A 14229-nucleotide genomic window follows, 5' to 3' on the forward strand; every position below is an offset into this window, starting at 1 on the left:
GCGAGGAAAAAAGTCAACATCCCATACAGGGGCATAGACATTCACTAGAATAATTGAGATGTCAAACAACTTGCCTGAGACAGCCACAAAACGCCCACTGCGATCTTCAATAGAATTGGTTGGTTCAAATGTTATGATTTTACTTACAATGATGGCCGCCCCTCTCGCCCTTGCAGAAAATTTAGAATAGAATACATGACTCATCCAAGGTCTTTCGATAAATGAAATCTCAGAAAATGAATATCCCCTCCAAGCCGTCTAAAATGTGACATCACTTTGCCCCTCTTGATTGCTCCGTTGACTCCCCTAACGCTCCATGACACGATCCTGCAGCCCTGACTCTGAGGTGCAATTGCATTAACGGGGGGTCCCAGTGTTGAAAAAGCATCATATGACACTAGTAAGAGTTCACAGTCAATGTGTGTCAAACATTATCCTGTCAAAACGCTCTTACCGGCTGGGCGAGACGTCCCGAGGCCCATGCCAGTAGTGGTGTTAGCGTTAGGAGTTGGATTAGCCCATACCTCAGCTGCTGAGTCGGGTCAGTGAAGCAGACTAATGGAGTGGGCATGGAACTCGCGAAGGCAGTGGCTTCTTCAACTGAGGAGAAGCGATTCTTGTTGCCACCTTTCTTGGTGATTTGGAGTTTAGCTGGGCAAAGCAGAGACGGTCGGAGGCCCAGATTGTACAGCTTAGCCATGACATCGCGGTAGGCCGCCCGTTGTTCTAACACATCGGGGCAGTAATCATCGTAGATGCAGACTGACTCGCCACGGTACTTCAGGTCATTCCTCCTTTTGCGGGCCTCTCGAACTATTAGCTCCTTGGTCAGGTGCCGGTGAAAGCAGACGATCGACGATCGCAGGTCTGGGCCTGTCTCCTTGTCGCGGTTTAGCAGCTAGAGAGCGGTGGCCCCGGTCCAACACTGGTGGGGTTTGTATACACTACAAAAAATCTAAATCTTACTAAGTATATTTGTCTAATTTCTCGTCAAAATATCTCATTACACTTAATATAAGACACAACTGCCTAACTAATTACTATTTCAGCAAGATATAGGGACTTGCTTTAAGACAATACATCTTGAATATCTTGTTAAGTGAAAAAATCTTTGAAACATCTTGTTTTGAGTCATATGTCATATGAAACAAGCTTTGACATTTGAAGAGGGTTTTAAGCTGCTGTGTTATTTGCAAAAGATCAATCATCTTGTTTCAGGAATTAGACTTACCTGATTCAAGAAAATATATCTTGTTTATAGGAAAACCTTAAGTTATTTATATATATATATATATTTTTTTTTTTTGGAGTCTCTGCTGTTTGCCTCATGGTGATCACCAGACTAGGGATTAGCAGAATGTTAAGTATTTCTTCAATCAAAATAAAACTCCAACAAAATGGGATAAAATACAATGATACACAAATCCAGGATTTTTAATGTTCAGTTACATAAAATTAATATATGTCATAAATCCCTGTTTTGGAAATGGTAGCAGTCAATGGTTCAGCAGTGGTTAGACTGTCCCGCTATTTCACCTTACTGCACAGCCCTCATTAAAGATTAAACGGAAATGAGAGATGACACACCCCATGGCTATTTCCATCTCTGAAAACAACGTGTTTTATTCAGAATCTATGAAAATCTAAGTAAGCATAATACATTCACCTGTTTTTTAAGAAGTGAGGCATCGCACTTTTTTATCGTGGAGGTTGAAAGTTGGACATGCGCAGTAGCGAACACAAAGAAGAACAACAGTACGGCTCTCTGGATGTATTAAAGCTACCTCGTCTGAGACGTTTTGAATTTGTATTTCATTGCAGGTTAAGTTGTATCGATTATCTCGTGTTTTTAGTCACATACGTTTTAAATATTATCCACGTTTCAATGTGTATTTGTTGTGTACACTGTTGCAGCCGAGCACGAGCTAACGCTACCTGAGCTAACTTGCTAGCTAAAACCGCTAACAGCATGGACGAACTTGACGCGAAGGTGTCGACTTTAAGAGGTAATGTAGTGAAACATACGTTTTCCACATAGTTATTGTTTTATTTTTACGTCATAACTGAATTCTGAACTGATTTTAATGAAATTGGTTTCATTATAAACTGGATAAATTGAGCATGATGGTTGCTTGTTTCATTTAAATCCAGTTACTGGGGTGGATCTACTCAATTTTATACTAAAACATTAACCTTCTGAATAGCTACAACTTCAAATGTAAATTAATTAGATTATCTGTAAATTTTTTATTAAAATTGATTCAGAATTAAGAGAATTACAACTGATTACAATGTTTAATTCACCACTCTGATATGATGATGCACAGTCCACTGAGGTATGTGATTTCTTTATTTATTGTGAATGCAGTAACTAGTCTGCGCTAACCAGCTGTTTCATACAGTTTGTTCTATGGCTCTAATTCATCTTAATGCGTGTCTTAAAAATGTGATTTTAAAAGTATTGATTAAGATAAAAGCTAATCATAACTCTTGAATTAAAAGTAATCGTCTTGTTAAGTTGCTCTCGATTTAGTTTTTTTTTCACTCAATTTGAGTGAGAAACAAAAAGTGAAATGAGAATTGAAAAACTAGTTTTGAGATTATTATACTTGTATACAGTACTTGGAATGAGTGTCTACCACTTATTTTAAGATATTTCTCACTTGCGTAATATGTATTTTTTTTTTCTTACCAAGTGTGATTATGTTACTGCACTGGCAGATTATTTCACTTAATTTTAGTCTATATCGGCTCAAACCAAGTATTTTATTTCTTATATTAAGACTACTCACTTACTCACGTGAGTAAGCGACTGGACTGTAAACATGAGCCTGAAAGACAAAAAATGAATGAAATGAAGACAACTGTTCCTGATCTGAAATGTTTTATTTTCTGACTTATGTAAAGTTTTATTTGTTGCTTTAATCAGACAAATGATTCAAGAGAAGAACACACTGAAAACACAATAAAATAAGAAAATGTGCAAATATCAGAGTCAGGAAGTTTAAAAATGACACAACAATGTCTTCCACTGACTCAATCACAACAGACTGGACTGAAGAGAAGGACTTTGTGATAATCTGTTCTGTAGTAAAATGTTAGCGCCGTTGTTATAACTGTTATATTGTTTTTCAGGTTTATTGACAGAATTAAATGAAAAGTGTTCATGTGTAACCTGGTTACACATGAACACTTCTTTACTTTCTCCTTCTATTGTCTGCAGGTTGTTCTTCTGCTTCCTGCTCTTCCACATTGATTTGAACCGGTTTCTCATCATGAAGCGCCACGTCAACAGTGTCACTCACACTTTCTGAACAAACAAACAGAACAGAGGGAACACGTCATAAGAAGATTTTCATTTATCTTTTAATAAAAAGTTCAAATACAGCCCAACTTTTATAATACATTTGAGCAAAAGGCTGCAAAATGTCTAATTAACACCAGCTGAGAAAAACAGTTTTATATATGTGTGTGTGCAGGAATGTGGTCGTGAATGTGACGTGACGCTGGGCTCAGAGATGAATTACAAAGTTGATCTGAAGAAGACGGATTAATGTTGTTACACAGTATGAAAGGAAAATGAACCAGGTGTGTTTATTATGTGTCTATATGTATATCAACGTATGTATATATATCTATAATGTGTCCTACATTTTGGTTTCATCTTTTACATTTTTGTGTTCTCTGTCATCTCGTCTCCTTTATTTGTCATTTAATTAAAATGTGGTCATTGTTCACTGACTGTTCTTCAGTGAATCGATTCTACTTGACCTTTGTTGTCATATCACAATGAAAACACAACAATGAAATCTGCCTCTTCAACAACACCCACATTCACGCCCACATACCTGCACACAACTATATATAAAATGGTTCAAATCAAAGAGGAAGAGCAGGAGGCAGAAGAGAGACGTGCCACTAACAGAAGAAGAAGACAAAGCAAGAGTCACACAAAAACTGAGAAAATGTCCCAGGAAGAAACAAAAAGTGAAGGTAAGGTGGATCTGATGTTGTAGACTGCATGTAAGACCAAAGAGGAGGAGAAAGTGTTTAAGGTCAAGAGTGAATTACAACACTAGTTTAATGTTTCTGATCTTTATATGTTAAACAGAAGATGTGAAGACAGAGGACTCTGAATGCAAAGAGGAGCCCAGAAAGGTAAAACATCTCTGTCCACAACAACAGATGTTGAATGATTTCTATCAGCTGTGGTTGAGGAGAAGAACAGACCCTCTAGTTAAACTCCTCCAGCCTCTGAGTGGCTACTAATCTGTTCAATGTCTGTAAAACACACGAGCTGATGGTAAAAATGTAGCTTCATACAGCTGAGTGTCTGTTCAGTGTGTAGGGAGTGGTTACACAATAATACTGATATATTAGTGTAGAGGGAGAAAAGCTTCCACCAGTGAAGCCTCTTATTTCAGACTCTGCATGGACCAGTTGAGCCACTATAAATAGTTTTAGGATATTTCATCAGATGAACAGCCTGAAGAGATTTAATCTCTGTTATATGAATGATTATCCAGAGTAACGTCTTATACATGAACACATTTATAACAGTTATAAAAAAATATATATTTTCCAGCTTCATTCATCTTTTCCAACACTTCAAACTTGCTCAGAGACAGATGGTTTATTGTGACCAGAGAGAAACGATCAGATCAAGTCTTTACATGATTATAGGAGCTGATGTTTTATCAAAACTCCTTCTCTTCAGTCCAGTCTGTTTGATTGAGTCGGTTACAAGACGTATTTTTATTCTGATTATTAGTGGAAGACTTTGTTCCTGACTGGTTTGTTTTTCTTTGACATTTATCACATTAATCTGTCACTTGTGTTTTCAGTGTGTGATTTTATTTAATCATTTATCCATTAAAGCAACAAATAAAACTTTATATAAGTCAGAAAATGAAACATTTACAAGTAAATATGATCAGGTCAGATCAGGAACAGTTGTCTTCATTCATTTAACTGTTTTTTTGTCTTTCAGGAACGTGTTTACCGTGAAAGAGATGTTCTTTACGACGTGATGCTAAACCAGGTTAGTTGACTTCAGTCCTGACATTTAATCTTTGTAAACATTAGCTGTTGTAATTTAAAGGTTTTCACATCAAGAGACTGTCTAAAGAAATAGTTGTATTTCTCACATCTTCCTTCAAATGCATCCAGAATAACTTTAGACCTCTAATCATGATTTATAGTCATCGTGACTTCAGTGCATTTTGATAAACTCTTATAATATAGTAGAATAACCAAACATCTTCATCTTCATAGATATTAGTGCTGCTCCTGGACTCTTCTAAAGATTCTTTCTTGTCTAATAAAATAAAAACTCATGTGAACATATTGCTCTTTTAGATTTGTACCGAACACTTTATGTTTTATTCCACAGACAAACATCGAGGCATCATCAAACACCAACAAATTTTATCGGATCCAGTTGCTTGAAGTCGTCGGCTCCAACATTTATATTGTGAGGACACAATCAGGCAGAGGTGACTTTATATTTAATATATTGTACTTATATTGTGCTTTTTACTTGTGTGGGGAATTTATAAAATAAAACTGTTTCTCTAAAAATTAATCTGGCTCATAAATCCTTGTTCAATTGATTTAATTTAGTTTATTTGTTGTGTCTGCAGTGGGAAGTAAATATAAAACTGAGTACGTATATGAAAAAAGTAAACTGGAGGAAGCCAAAGAGTTCTTCAAGAAGAAGTAAGAGTTTTTTGTAACTGACTAAATAGATTTCCACGTATGTTTTGTAGAAGTGTGCTCAGTTAAATTCTGCTACTTGTTTGTTTTACTACAGGTTTCGGGAACAGACCAAGAACAAGTGGGAGAACCGGGAGAAATTTAAGAAAGTAGATGGAAAATATGACTTGGTGTTAATAGACCACAACACAGATGAAAAGGTATAAAATGTCTGTGACTCCTCAGTATTTATCAGGAGCTTTGATTGAATTGAATCTGGAGTCTGACACTGTTCTCATAGCCCTCAGAGTTGGATGAGAAGATCCAGACTCTACTGAAGCTCATCTTTGACCCCGTAGCCATGGAGGAGAAGAAGGAGATTAACCCCAACAAAGTTCCACTCGGTAACAAACAGGTCACACTATGAATGTGATGGAAGCTTTTATTCATCTCAGAATTTATTCCCCATTTGTGCCATTAGAGCTGGAGACAAAGTGATGATATTTCCATCGCTTTGTGTTTTTGTCTTTCTACCTGTAGGCAAACTGACCTCAGAGCAGATCGATGCAGGCTATGAGGCTCTAAAGAGCATAGAGGAGTGTTTGAAGAAGGATGGCACAGATGATGAATTGAAGGAACCCTGCTGCAAGTTTTACACTCGTATCCCCCATGACTTTGGGTAAGGAGCGTTCAGCTGAATCCTTAACATACCCTGGTAGAGTCTGGGTTGTAACTAATAGATGTAACTCTCCAGGAAAAAAACTACCCCACCAATCATCAAAACAGAAGAAGAGCTGAAGGAGAAAAAAGCCCTGTTGGAGGTGAAACTGTGTTTTGATTTAGTCATTTTTTTTTTTTTTTTTTCATAATCTTCTACTTGCTGTGTATCTGTGTATCTGTAATTCCTGGCTGCTGATGTTTTTTAAGGAACTAAGAGACATTGGTAAACATCCTCTGGACAGACTGTATGACTCCCTCCAGTTTGACCTGCAGCCTCTGGACTCAGCCAGTGATGAGTATAAGGTCAGTAAAGATGAAATTAACTTTCATGTAAGAGGTTCATCTAATGTTTCATGGTATTAATCAATGTATTTACAGACTCCTTTATATCTGAGGACACAGATTCATTTCTTTAATCCACCAGATTTCAAGATGTAACTTGTGTTGCTGTAACTTCATGTTCCTCTTCTCTCTGTGTGTGAAGCGGATAGAAAAGTACCTGCAGACAACTCAAGACTCCACAGACTTCACCATGACTGTCATTGACATCTTCTCAGTGAACAAAAAAGGAGTGACCTGTCACAGTTAAAAAACAGGTCAGTAGAAGAACTGTTTACTTCTTTATGTTGCCTCAGTTCAACACTTTGATTTGTATTCATCAGTTACATGTTTGCCTGCATCAAATAAAAAAGACTACAAGATCTGAGATTCCAACTAAACTGTTTACATGAAATAAAATGATCTGATAAGATAAACACCGATCAGCCACAACATTATGACGGGAAAAGTAAAAAATAACATTAATCATCTTCAATTCATTGTTCTGTTGGGAACATTTTGGACCTGGTATTAATTCATGTGGATGTTACTTAGACATGTAGCACCCACCTAGACCAGACCAGAGCCCCCACCCCATAGCAATGACTCTCCTTGATGACAGCAGGATGCAGCCTGACAGAGACACACACAAAAAACGCTTTAGAAACACCTTGAAAAAAAAACACACAGGTGTTGACCTGGCCTCCAAATTTACTAGATCCCAAAACTGATCAAGTATCTGTGGGATGATCCACAGAGGCCCCTCCCCTCAACCTGTAGGACCAAAACACTAACAACATTGTGTTAATAGACGAGAGAGGATCCATGTCCATTCTCTGATGATGATGTTTTGGAAGGGAGACCTACACAATATTAGGAAAGTGGTCATAATGTTATGCCAGATCTGTGTAAACAGGTAATGTATACATGTATACAGTTCATCTTGAGTAATTACCTCAAAGAACCATTTATTTATTTAATCGGTAAATCACTCCACCATATTCTCAAAGTCCATATTGAGTTTGAAATAAATACAACTAAATGTTACCTTAGTTTTGTGAATGAAATGACAAATCTTGCTGTCAAATTTTGCACAGGAGGCACATTTAAGTGTCTTCGTATAATTACGAACATTTAGTATGAAACTATTATCAGAACTATTATCAAGAATGATAACATATATTATATTGGAGGCCAGTGTCAGCGTCCCCATTAAATATGAAGCAAAGAAAAAAATGTTAATCATATATTTAGAGACATTAAACATTCAATGGGGTCAAATTGACCCCAAAGATAATAGGAGATTTAAATGATGTTTTTCTGGAGTAGCTCACTGCCTCTATGTCTGTGTCTCCACCATGATTCTGCTGTGGTACGATTCCCATCTTTTTAACTGGGTCAGCATCCTCCGTGAAGGTCTCCAAGTGGCTCCACCTGAAACTCCTACAGCTGGTTCCAAGGTAAACTGGGTGGGAAGATGGAAGTCTAAAAAATAAAAATAGAGTAAACATTTCCTCCCAAGACCCAAGCTGAGACCAAGCTTTAACTTCCTGGTTGATGTTTTGAGATGTTGCTTCTAATAGATCCACATCCACATCTGTTTCCTGAATCTGCATCAGTTGCTCCTGTAGCAAAGCACCATGATGCTGCCACCAACGTGCTTCACAGTTATAGGCTCTTGATTCTTTCATGTCCTTCTCAGGATTTGAAAACTATAAGTAAATAGAATCCATGTTGGAAGGTGCATTCATGATTTTCTTACATTTCAGACATTTTTTTTAATTAAATGATCAGTGGTTTAGTATAAAATCTGTTATTTTCTCTTTCATCCAGTTTGGTGAAGATATCTACTTTACTGACATGTCATCAGAAGGTGCCAAATCTTGCTATCCCAACAAGAACAACCCGGAGGGAGTGCTGCTGCTGTGTGAAGTGAGTTCATTTGATCTTTAATATCTTTTTAAATAACTTGACCAGCAAATACTGAAAATAACCGATGAGAGAATCTGTTCTCAGTGGTGACTTATAGGTTTTCTTTTTCCAGAGCCACACTCAGTCTTTATCATAATATGAGTCTGTTAACTCATCATATGGATTTCAGTGTGGGGCATGTTTCTGTTGATAGAGGGAAAAAATAAATACCTCCCCACGAAATTATTTAATCCTACAACCAACCGGAGCCATTTACTGTAAACTAATCCAACTCCACGGTTCTCAGATAATTTGCATGACTACGTCGCTGTTACTCTTCACTGTGTATAACTGTTATAGAAATTCTTTTATCAAAGATGACAAAGTCACTGGACTCTTGTTTCAAAGTTTAACTTGCATCAATGAATCACTACATGCAGTACAACAGGTACAAAATGGACTGACAATAGTGAGGTTGCATTAACTTTCATACAGTAGGTCCTGACCTAGACACAGTTACACAGACACAGCCCTGTTAGAGTCATAATAAAGGAGCTGTAGACTGGTTGCATCTGTGTCTTATCTGTGAGACCATTCTCCTGCTATTTAATTCAGGATAAGCAGTGTTGGGAGTAATGCATTACAAAAGTAATGGAATTACTGTAATGCATTACTTTTTGCTGTAGCGTAATATAAGGTATTACAAAACAATTATTGTAATATTTACATTTGACTAAATGTCAGTAACACACATTACAATGAATTTAAACCCCAAATAAAATAAATTAAGTTGTGTGTTTTTATACAAATTTGAGATCAACAGAACAGAAAAAAAATCCAAGCAAATGTTAACTTCCTGTTAGTGCTAGAGAACAGCTGATTGGAGAGAAGATGACAGAGTCTCTGTGTTCACCAGATGAACATAAGCTCATTATTTTTCAGTTTATCAGAGAAAACGATACAAATAACACTGTAGTTAAATTCACTTTGTGTGTGAAACCAAAAGATGTCTGTACCTTATGAGATAGTAATTTAAGAAAACTTGTAGCGTGGTGCAGCTTTCTTTTCATATATAGCAGTAGCTTCTAACAATATTGATTTTGATAAGAATACATCTAAATTTACAGTATCTCTATCACTATGTGTATTGTTCCATGACCTATAACTGTGGCCATTATATTGTACTGTTGTTAGCGTTAGCATAGCTTAGTCATTATGCCATGCCAGAATCCATATTTCTAGTTATTTTGGGGAAAGAAATGTAAAAGTAATGCAAGGCCTTACAATTCGAAGACAGTAATATTATAATGTAACTAATTACTTCAAAATCACAGTAATAAATAATGCATTATGTTTTTTAAGTATCTTGCCCAACACTGAGGGTAAGAGATCTTTTTCAACAGTTTAACCAACACGGGCCCAAACGATTTGATTGGTCCAAAGGATCTTTACATAATCAGATCCCAATGGAGTGAATCTAGATCAACTTATCCCACATATCCCACATTCTGTGTGCGGTGAAGTTCAGTAACAAGTTAACCCTAATGGGCAGGTTATGCTTCTGAGTCAAATTGACATGGTGACAGCTCAGACCCGAGCACCATAGTTGATGTGCACCTCCCCAGAAATATAATTACACATCTTGGCAATGGAGACCACAAGAGCTGTGATTCATCTGCTTAATAGTCTCATGTTTCTGCTTTAGTATTTCCAACTGCTTCTGCATGTACTCAGTAATAAAATTGATCGTTTAGATCCTAAACCATCCTCCTCACTGAGGAGGTTCCAAGTTTTTCCTTCACAGAAATTTCAGAAAAGTGTCAGTTGTCATTGTTGAAAGTGAAGCAGGACGTAGACAAAAAAAAAAAAGTGAACACTGCACCAACTAGTGAGCCAGTGAGAATAAATGTCCTGCGCCTTCGTAGGCTGTGTGGTTACGTTATGATGTCTTGTCCCATTAAGTCATAAACCGTGCTTAAAGCGGAAAAAGAGAGTAAGAATATGCTTGGTTTAATGATAGTTTGTTGTTTTATAGTAAATTGAATTTACAGATATAACCCCTAAACACAAAATGTTTTAATGTCTGTGCTGTTTGTGTGTTTGTGGCTGCAGGTGGACCTGGGAAACTGTCACGAGACTGATGACCCTAAAGCCAGGGACCTACCTGAAGGAAAAGACAGCATCAAGATCCAGGGACAAACCAGACCTGACCCCAACAACTCTGTCACACTGTGAGTGTGTCTCACTATACATTTAATACTGGACATTGATTCAGCTGAGCCCGACTTCCAACACAACAAAACATCATTAAATATTCCTGGATTGCTGTTAAATATGTGAATGAAGAGCAGGAACCAAAGAGACCAGAACAATAAGTGTTATAGGAAGGATTCTAACTTATCTCTCCTGGCTTTAATGACTTTGGCTCAAACTTCTTCAAAACAGCTGTTGGATGGATAGATGAGTGGGTTGATTGATTGACTGATCTGACCGGGGTATTGTATGCATTACGGTCAAGATAGCAATGTAACAAGGGAGCTTTATCAGAGCCATGTATTAGAGAGAGTCTGGTCAACTCAAATCATGGGCGCCATGTTTGCTACATCAAAAGTTAGATTCTACAGTGTAACCCTATGGGGCGGATGTGCTATGTTGACATAAATGTCTTATTTTCACCATTAAGGGCCTATAAATGTTGTGTCGTTGACGCCACTAAAATTGTCTTAATGTAAATTTGCTTCATTTGATTCTGTCTTTTTCTCTTAGGCATGATGTGATCGTACCAATGGGTCGCATTCAGGCAAGAGAAGGGGGTACAGCCATCGGCTACTCCCTCCTCTACAACCGATATGTCATTTACAATCCAGCCCAGGTTCGCATGAGGTACCTGCTGAGGATCCGGTTTAACTTCCCTTAACTGTGATGAGGTTGACAAAGCTACATGGTGGGGTGATATCTGGGGGGTCTCCTCTCTCAGAATCAGAGATAACATCGGTTCATGCATCAGTAGCTGGTTTTGGTTTTGGGGATGTGACGTCAGAGCTGAACTGAGTCAATAAGAGGAACGTTTACCTCCTCACTGCAACGATTAATGGATCAGACACCTGATAGAAAAACGTCTGGTGGCAGCTTCTCTGACTATTAGCTTCTTTTCTTTGTGATGAATTAGATTCAACTTAAAGTCTTTGGGACGTTGGACGAATAAAAATGATTCTGGGATGTGTTGAGAAAATAATAGACGTGTTAACAGTCCAGCAGGGTTTGTGTGATCTGTAATTCCTCATCTCTGTATCCTTAATGACTTTTAAATAGATTTTAGTTAACTACATCTTAATCACTTTTAACTATATCTTGGGTACTTAAGGTGGAACTGCTGCTTGATAGATGTGAAGAATATATGTAGAACCTTTTACACTCCTGCTCCATGTTGCTTTGTGTCAATAAAAGCTTCTGGATGTGGATCTTTAGACTCTAGACGTGATGAAATGTGTCTTAATAGTGTCAAAAACTACTAATTAGTTCCAGTAAATCAAATATTTGGGTTAAAATGTAAGAACATAAATATCTTTATATTTTCTTTTTGTTGGTGTGAAACAGACAAAGACGAGAATCTGTGGAAAATCATTCACTCTTTGTTACATTATATACAAACAAACAACAATAAAGGAGGTTCTCTTTCACAGGTTGGAGTGTGTGTGTGTCTTTGTGTACAGTTTCACCTCCTCCTTTCACCCAGTAGAGAGAGGAAGATGAGGATTATGTCCAGGTAGATGATGAGAGCAGCGGTGATGTAATGTTCTAGCTGACAGTCGATCACCAGGAACTGGGACAGAGAAGAAGAGTCGGGACTGAGTGAGGTAGATTTTAATTGATCTTCTCTGGTGCTCTGTCTTAGACCAGCCACAAAGTAGGAATCGGGTTTTCCTCCGTCGGCTTTTTGTCAATGAAATGAAATGAACAGACAAACAGTGTTTTCGGGGGTCTCTTCAAATTCAAGTTCTTCAGCCGCATTCTTCTGGCTTCCTCGTCTGTAGGTGGGCGATGGAAACTGTAGCGCTGAACACAGGAGCGATCTCTTTTGTTCTGGGCCCATGTTCAAAACACTGTTCATCAAGCCACAAATTTAGCTTCCTCTGGTTGTTAGTACAGCCATGAACAGCACAACAGGTGCCAGAGCTCCGAAGGGACATTTTGAGCAACGTTGCTGAAAGTTAAAACTTGTTAAAACCCATTATAACGACCAGAGCGGTATATTAGCAACTCGGTAACTGCTACTTCCGCTACCAAACTGGAAGTCGCACCCATACTGATCTCCCCAGGCATAAGGTGGATACGGTCAATGGTTGCCACAGGTGTAATCGTTTTAAGTTGATTGATTATTGTAACAAAGACGCTGATGGGCGAAGCAAACTGTTTTTGACGGTGCTACAGTTGTTTTTTGTTGGTTTATATTTATGTCAGACTTATTGTAAGTGACAGACCAGCATAACATCAGAAAACGTAAAACTATACCAATTTCATACCAAGAGAAAATATGTTTTATGTTGTTTTTTTTTTATTGAAAGATTATCATTAATAGTTACACAAATATATTATCAGCACACATAGTTACACAATGTAAATAATATGTTAACATACAGGCCACTTGGTTTCGTCTGCTGTGTCCATAGCAACCAGCATAACGACGTCAGGTACGTCGTTAAATTAATATCTTTCAGTCTATCTATCTAAAATATTTTTTATGACCAACTATAATACATTGAAATAATGCATAATATTTTACCAAATATTATGCATTGATTTTTTTTATACTGATTGCTCATTGCCTAAATTAACCTTTTCATTGATTGTTTTAACACAACTACTTTACTTCCACTTGTTTTATTTTATTTTTATTTTATTTTGTGTACTTGTTTTATTGTTAAGCACTTTGTGATTTTTATCCGTGGAAGGTGCTATATAAATAAAGCTTATTATTATTATTATTATTATTATTTTCCACTCAGAATGAAAGAAAGCCGCCAGTTTTTATTTTGAGAAGCCCTACAAGCAGTCACGTGACCCGTCAGGAGGCCAATAGAAAAGACTAGGATTAAAAAACGTGAATGTTTTACCATTTTCAGGCCCAAATTGTGAAACTGATACGTTTTGCCCTGTGGACAAACGTAGCTATTTCACATTTTGACGTGGGTTTGACAAGGCTGTTACGAAGCCCCTGATCAATGAGAGACAGAGGTTAACCCAGAGTTGTTGGGCCCAGGCACACAAGACCTGGACAGTCAGGAACTGGGAGAAGATTCTGTGGTCAGATGAGTCCAGTTTCCAGCTTTATCTTCCTCCTGCTAATGTGAGGCTACTCAGAAGGCCAAGTGAAGCTTTATCTCCAGCATGTACATCACCTACTGTCAAACATGGCGGAGGCAGCATCAGGGTTTGGATGCATGAGTGCTGCTGGTGTTGGTCGTCTCATTGGTCTGTGATGGCGCATTGAACTCTGCCAAATAATGAGTCATTCTCCAAACCTACATGCTCCCTTCTGCACGTGCTCTGTTCTATCGGGGTCAAAACTGGATGTTTCAACAAGAT

The 14229-nt window shown here is 37.7% G+C and overlaps 2 protein-coding genes across 2 annotated transcripts; both read left to right on the forward strand.

Moving 5' to 3' along the window:
- Positions 1-1778: 1778 nt before the first annotated feature.
- On the forward strand, positions 1779-7003 carry LOC125010642 (poly [ADP-ribose] polymerase 2-like). The gene is made up of 13 exons (XM_047589403.1): positions 1779-2006; positions 3224-3588; positions 3753-3993; positions 4112-4158; positions 4991-5041; positions 5393-5495; positions 5643-5718; positions 5813-5915; positions 5996-6098; positions 6235-6373; positions 6449-6515; positions 6622-6717; positions 6899-7003. The coding sequence occupies exons 3-13, from the start codon at positions 3804-3806 to the stop codon at positions 7001-7003; spliced, it is 1080 nt and encodes a 359-aa protein (XP_047445359.1). The 5' UTR covers positions 1779-2006; positions 3224-3588; positions 3753-3803.
- A 1531-nt stretch (positions 7004-8534) lies between these two features.
- On the forward strand, positions 8535-12325 carry LOC125011054 (poly [ADP-ribose] polymerase 2-like). The gene is made up of 3 exons (XM_047590051.1): positions 8535-8664; positions 10756-10874; positions 11410-12325. The coding sequence occupies exons 1-3, from the start codon at positions 8593-8595 to the stop codon at positions 11558-11560; spliced, it is 342 nt and encodes a 113-aa protein (XP_047446007.1). The 5' UTR covers positions 8535-8592; the 3' UTR covers positions 11561-12325.
- The last annotated feature ends 1904 nt before the right edge of the window (positions 12326-14229 follow it).

Source organism: Mugil cephalus, chromosome 7, assembly GCF_022458985.1.
Source record: "Mugil cephalus isolate CIBA_MC_2020 chromosome 7, CIBA_Mcephalus_1.1, whole genome shotgun sequence".
In the NCBI taxonomy this organism is placed as follows: Eukaryota; Metazoa; Chordata; class Actinopteri; order Mugiliformes; family Mugilidae; genus Mugil; species Mugil cephalus.